Raw genomic sequence first — 6,727 nt, 5'->3', positions numbered from 1 at the left:
ATGCACGGGAGAGGTGGCATTGGTTGACTGTGCTTATTATACCGATGGGTGGGGCTAAGGGTGGAAACAAAGATGTGCAAACGTTTCTGATTTTAATAGGCCAAACAGTGGTCCTATGAAATGCAAACATTGGTGGCACTAAATAAGTAGGACTGTCGTATGCCAGTATTAGAGCCTAGAGAGGATAGCACTGGAGAGGTGTAAAGTTTTGACCACTGCTTGCCGACCGGCTGGGCCTCTGAAACCCTTCTCAATCTCCCGCTCAATTCCCTGTCGAAGGCGGATTTTTTTTCTAGCTCCCTTGCGATTTCGTCTTACACATGTTCGACTGCATCTCTCATCTCGCTGGTTGGACAGATGACTGAATTTAAGCTCTCATCTCGTTTGTTGAACAATTGACTATTTTCTATTTTACTCATCTCGTTGGTTGAACAATTGTCTATAGTCTATTTTACTCATCCCGATCGTTGAACTATTGTTTCTTTTCTATTTCACTCATCTCATTGGCTGAACAATTGACTATTTTCTATATCCCTCATCTCATTGGTTAAACAGTTGACTATTTAGTGCCTATATCTAGCTCTCAGCTTGCTGGATGTCTCGATCATTCTATTCAAACAGAGAAACAGACTCAGACAGAAAACAAAAATTTAAAAATAGTGAAAGCAAATAGTGCGCTTGCCAGGGTGTTTATTTGCATGGCAGACAGATAGTAACAGATATAAAGCGCACTTGAATTCGTTTGATTTTTTAAGGCTGATTGATAGGCTGAGAGGTCGTATCCTTCAGAGTTTGCAGACATAAACAATACTTCGTAGGTTTATGAATCGCCAATAAACTTTCGCTTGGTACAGCTATGTTGGAAATTCTCCATTTAGCTTTGACTGGGATGCGGCATTTCTTTGCCCCAGAGAGCTTGTGAAATACACGTGGACACAAATTTAATTTAGTTAAGAGATGCATTCCACAGTTTGTCCCAAGACCACGTATTACTTTGTGTCAAACTCTTTATAGATGTATTCCTTTTACTCTGTAAAACCGGCAGAAATTTGAGAAAGTCAAGCAATAGAACGCAAAGGTCTGCTAAGAAATGCGAATGACAAGAAAGGTTCAAACTGCAGCGACAAACCAACTTTTATTACGCTCACGGTCACAAACAGAAAATGACCAGGGGGGGGGTAGACAATCCAGACGAATGTGTTCAAGTTCAAACGTGCAGAATAATCCCCTGTTCACCTCAAGTCACAAAGTAATAATGTTTACACCTAGATTTACACACACACAAAAACAAGTCAACAAACATTAAAACGAAACAAAAGAAGAGAAGTAAGCTGCAGTATTCCAAAGGTAGACATAAAATTCCCGGCTGAAAAATAGTTCTGTGAGAGTCAGTTTATGAACACTGTACGTTTAAAGTCTTTTCCGTGATCTCACAGTAGAAGCCCAGTGCAAGGAAATATGCATACAAGAGCGGCATAATTGTGAAAGATGAACTGGCGAGTGAACAGTCATGTGTTGACGTCATATGACCTACTCCAGGTCGAGGTACTTGGTCTGCTCACCAGTGTACGTGGGCTGGAAGCCCTTGCTGTTGGCCTGGCGACAGAGAAGATGGTAATTGAAAAGTTACCGTTACAATGTCAAAAAATGAAAAGTTGATTTTTCATTGGACAAAAAAATGGACAGTTGCTGCTACATTGAACCTATGAATGGAAAGTTACTACTTATTACGTCATACGGTGTCAGGATCGATTGCAATATTATATACATCATACCACCCCTCAAAATAAATAGGTAAATCAATTTTAATAAATGGATGAATATATAAATTTATATATATGTAATATCCCTCTCGAAACTAAGGACAACCCTAGGAACAATAGCAATTGCTACAAGTGCATTAAAAGTACCCCAGTTTAAAAATCACGCCAACACTTGTGAAATCATGATAGGCAACAACAGTAACGACAAAAAACAACAACGACGACGATGATGATGACAACCACAAGAACAATAATGACGACGACAACAAACACTGCGTAATCCAATGACTCACGTGGAATCCCAGGCTGTGGATGCAGTTGACGACGTTCAGGAAGGGTCCCTTGCGTCCCTCCCACAGGTCAGTGCTCTGAAACAGGAGTAGATAGTAATAATTATAATAATAAAGTAATTGCATATACCTGGAGGTGTCATCTCTGACTCAGAGGTTGATGTGTAATGACCATCCATCTTTTATGGTCGCGAGCTGCCGTTGCACATTCTGCCGCATCCAGGCCAGTCTAGGTTCTTATGTGGTCCATCCATGTTATTCTTTGCCTTCATCTAGCTCTCCTGCCCCACATCTTTCCATTAAGAACTTTTTAACAATGATCTCATGCCGTTTTAAGGTTTGTCTTGTGTGTAGAATCTGACGCATCTCTTTGTTTGCCTTTTTTGTTCTCCAACTTATTCTGGCACCCCAACTCAAACGCTTTCATTTTGTTTTCTTCATTCCTTGCCAAAGTCCAGGTCTCAACTTCATATAGGAATATGCGGAAGATGTAGTATTCCAGCAGTTTCTTTCTGCCTGGATTTAAATAGTTTGTACATTTGATTGAATTGCATTTATATGACACATATCCACGCGTTACAGCATGCTCTATGCCCTTTACAACTATTATTACCCCAGCAGACCCAAGAACACTCAGAAACATATTCGGCTTCCCGGGAAGCATACAGTGAAGGCTTCAGATTTCACCGCTCAAACAATAACTGGCAAGATCTTTCAGTCCGTTATTTTGGTAAATGGGATGGCTAACACAGCACATATAAAAATAGATGGCTGAAGTCTCTATAAATAAAATATTGGTCATCTGATGAAAGAGGGGGGGGGGGGGTGTAAATGGGATGGGGTCGATTGCAGTGGATGGTACAAGAATTATCGCATAAAGGCAAGAGTCTCAATGTAAAGAACATATTAGTACTGTAATAAATTCACAGACAGGAGAAAGAGGCTAAAACAGAGCACCTAGACATGGTAGGCTAGTGCCTCTACAAATACATTATTGATGGTTTGATCTGGTCATCAGAGGACAGGGGAGCTAGAAGGAAAAAACCCACCACCGCGCCAACAATATAACAAAACCATACCTATTATACACTCTTACTTTTTCATCAGGGTAAAAAAGGGGGCTCTCGTGGTCTTGAAGTACGGTGCTCACCTCTTATTCAATAGGTATGTGGTTCGAAACCTGACTGCAATGGAAAAATTTTTTTCTTCCCTAAAAATAGCCTCCTTTTGCTTTGTTTGATAACTCTGAAATATCCAGAACAGCTCTATCTTAAAATCTAAGTGAGTTTTCGCTTTGAGCTTTTGCAATACCATTAGCTGTGTGCAAGGGAAATTTTTCTCTTGGGTCTTACCTGGAAAAGGAATTCTTTGCTCAGTTGGTACTCAAGGCAGCCCTTGTTGAAAGATTCCATGTTGCCCATAGCCACGAAGGGAGAAGCCACCTTTTTCTGGAAGGAGACTTTTCCCTTGCCCTCAGAGGCCAACAGTTTGTTGATCAGCCTAGAGAAGAAAAAGAAAACGATCATAAAAACTTTTCGTACGATTATAAAAGACGGGTTTAACTCTTTGAGGACACGCATTCAGGTAATTGGACATTGCTTTAAGACTTGCTGTTTTGGGACTTGAGTTCGTTGTTAATACAGTCTTATCGTTTCTATTTCTTTTTCTGAAACTTAAAAAGGCAGGCAACAACATGCATTCTGTGAACTAGGCAAATTCAGGGTTCTGATTTTTGTCAGGGTGTTCAAAATATCCTGTAACAACGACTTTGCTCTGTTTCAGATTGGACATATCACTATTATGTGTCCTCTACGCCCTTGAAAAGTTACAGTAATGGGCAAAAAAGGATCATGCAGAGCACGGCGTGGAGTTCTTTAACACAAAGTAAATTTTATCATAATTATGATCATTAAATCCTTTTAAAAAGCAACATTGGTGTGAATATTTTGTTGGAAATCTGACTGTCTACTTCATAATAATAATATGTCAATTCTTGTTCTTAAAGAGGGAATTTGTGGCAAAGAAGTAATCTTAGAATTACTCATATTAGTTATGTACAAATTTGTAAAGGAATTTGAATTATGTACTCTAAAGTGAACATAAGTTGAGACTGTTTTCTACCAAAGTGGGCTTACAAGGTGGTTTATGTGCATGAAATTGAAGATTTATCATTCACGTAATTTGGATGCAGTGCCGAAATAATTTTACAAATTGCAATGTGCTGCAAAAAAATATACTGTTATGCTTTCGCAAAACAGAGAAAATAGCAAAAAGGGTTGGGTTTGTATACTCGTACACACACACACACACACACACACACACACACACACACACACAAACACACACACACACACACAAATCAAATACACATACACACAGAGAGAGAGAGAGAGAGAGAGAAAGAGAGATAGAGACAGACAGAGAGAGCAGAGAGAGAGAGAGAGAGGGAGAGAGAGAGAGAGAGAGAGAGAGAGAGAGAGAGAGAGAGAGAGAGAGAGAGAGAGAGAGAGAGATAGACTGAGCGTGAGCAGAGATTAGGTAAGCGAGACAGGGCAATAACAAGCTCTGGTACAACAAATAGAAGAACGCTACAGGTCTACTTATAATTATAGTCAAGAGCACACAAACATGGAAAGCAAGCAACAATGGACTCGTGGTTAGATCTAGTCCTGTAAGCGTTTCATTGTCAAAGAAAATTAAAACGGCGACCCAGTAGATAACCAGCCAACAGAAAAGCAGAACAGTAGAACACCCTGTCTTGGTGGAGTGTACCAAAGCAGCGGTCGTTACTCACTTCTAGCAAAGTAGTGCAACACCACTTCAGACGTTAAGTTCTTTAAGTTCATTATCACAAGACGAAAGCTGAGGAGAAAGTCTGCATGTGTTAAAAGCAATAGCTTTGATAAAGAATGCATGCAAAGAAGAGGACTTTCGAAGCTCGACAACTTGATTGGTTGACCTAGTTACAGACAAAATGCAAAAGTATCAATTTCCTTAGGAAGAATAGTTATTATAATATTCAAACTCACAAATAGTTTGAAGCCATGTTGTTCATGTGAGTAGTTACTGAGATGCATCCTTGAGCTAGATATGATAACCAGTGATTTAAAAAAAGACCCCCCCCCCCCTTTGCCCAAACCAGGGCGCCTCGCAGCTGCAGCTAACAATGATGTGATTTTAAAGTTGTATTTGTGTCATTATGTGCTATTGTGATTGAAGTGACGTTGGTATAACCTCAAAATCGTTTACTGCGTGATCATTAAAATGTAATTATTCTTATTCAAAATTCCCCGCTGGGATCTTTTTTTATTAGAAGTGATACTTTGCTTTACTCTTACTTTCTATTTATTATTCATGGGTGTTTTTTTTTTCATCTTTTAAAATTCAATGTTAATTTCTTTAGTGGGTGGTTGGCGGGTACTCTGGTGTGGTTTGCTTCTTCTTTCCTATCAAACATCTATAGTCCTTATCTCCCCTTCTTCTTTTTTATGTTCGTTACTCTCTTGTGACACCTCTAATCTTCTGGGGCTCATTTGACCTTATGCCGTTGCGAGCGCTGTAAAACCTCTACTAAATCTTTTAAAAACTAAAAAGAACATCTGCGTGGCTTCTATAAAAAGAAAGACGGCAGCCGACAGGAGAGATTTTGCAGAGTTACCACATGCCGTTAGCGTGAGAGTGAGTCATTCCGAGAGATGCACGCTCTAGAGGTGAGGGGAACTTACTTGCACAGCAAGACACCGTCTTTGAGACACCTGTGCAACTCTTTCTGGGAGGAGTTGGGCTGGGAAAATATGTCAGGGTCATTGGGCACGTTAAGGTTAGGGTCACCACAAAATATAAGGATAAAATAAAAGACTGTGCACACACGACGATATGGAAAGGCGCGCGCGATACCATAATTATTATTATGATTTCGAAAAATACACTCGAACCTGTTCAAGAAACCACATTTTCTTGAGAAGGGGGAAAATGGTTTTCTTAGACAGGTGTCTCCATGGACAAAGTCATTATGATACAGAAAATTCTCAAAATAGAAGGGGTGGGGGTAGGAGGGGTGAGTACAATTTGTAAAACCCTTCAATTTCGATGAAATCTCATGGTCAGCACGTCACGTCTCTCTTGGTGTGCGATAGTAAGAAGATGTCGAAGTTGACCAATGGTGGCGGAAGCATAATAAAAGGCTATGATAAAATGTGTAAAAGGGGTGTGGATGAGGTTGTGGATTTAAGAACGAAAACAAAAACAAAAACAGTACCAAAAAAGTCAACTGGATTGTGGAAGCATGCTTAGGTACTATGGTTGCAATTTTTCCAAATTCATCAAGGACAAAACATGATGCCAGAGTGAATGGTAACATTCTGAGAAATGAAGATAATTATCATGTTTGGGTGAAGCAGTGACGAATATAAAAATGAAAAGAGAAAATGTGGTCGGCGAGAAGGGATATAGGGTTGCAAAAAAAGGAGGGGGGGGGAGAGAAAAAGGGAGGAGAGGTGCGTGTGGAAATAGGTTTTTTTACTTTGATGCTTTTGCTCTGGGTTTTTTTTCTTCAGTTTTTGCTGTTGGTGCTTGCTGCTGCTGCTGCTATAGACGATTATGATGACGATGGCGACGGTGTCTGTGATGATGATGATGATGATGATGATGGTGATGATGATGGTGATGGCTAGA

At 39.9% G+C, this 6,727-nt stretch overlaps 1 protein-coding gene across 1 annotated transcript; it reads right to left on the bottom strand.

Annotated features, from left to right (window-relative positions):
- Positions 1–1,116: 1,116 nt before the first annotated feature.
- Positions 1,117–5,837, bottom strand: LOC101858445 (rac guanine nucleotide exchange factor B; the record flags this gene model as incomplete). Its single annotated transcript, XM_013088688.1, is given in 4 exon segments — positions 1,117–1,596; positions 2,057–2,131; positions 3,406–3,553; positions 5,779–5,837. Coding segments are annotated over 4 exon segments (348 nt in total), but the record flags the coding sequence as incomplete, so codon positions are not given.
- Positions 5,838–6,727: the final 890 nt, after the last annotated feature.

The sequence above is a fragment of the Aplysia californica genome, unplaced genomic scaffold (assembly GCF_000002075.1).
Source record: "Aplysia californica isolate F4 #8 unplaced genomic scaffold, AplCal3.0 scaffold00788, whole genome shotgun sequence".
Taxonomy (NCBI): domain Eukaryota; kingdom Metazoa; phylum Mollusca; class Gastropoda; order Aplysiida; family Aplysiidae; genus Aplysia; species Aplysia californica.
The sequence above is the reverse complement of the archived record's forward strand: the minus strand, read 5'-3'. Positions and strand labels throughout refer to the sequence as shown.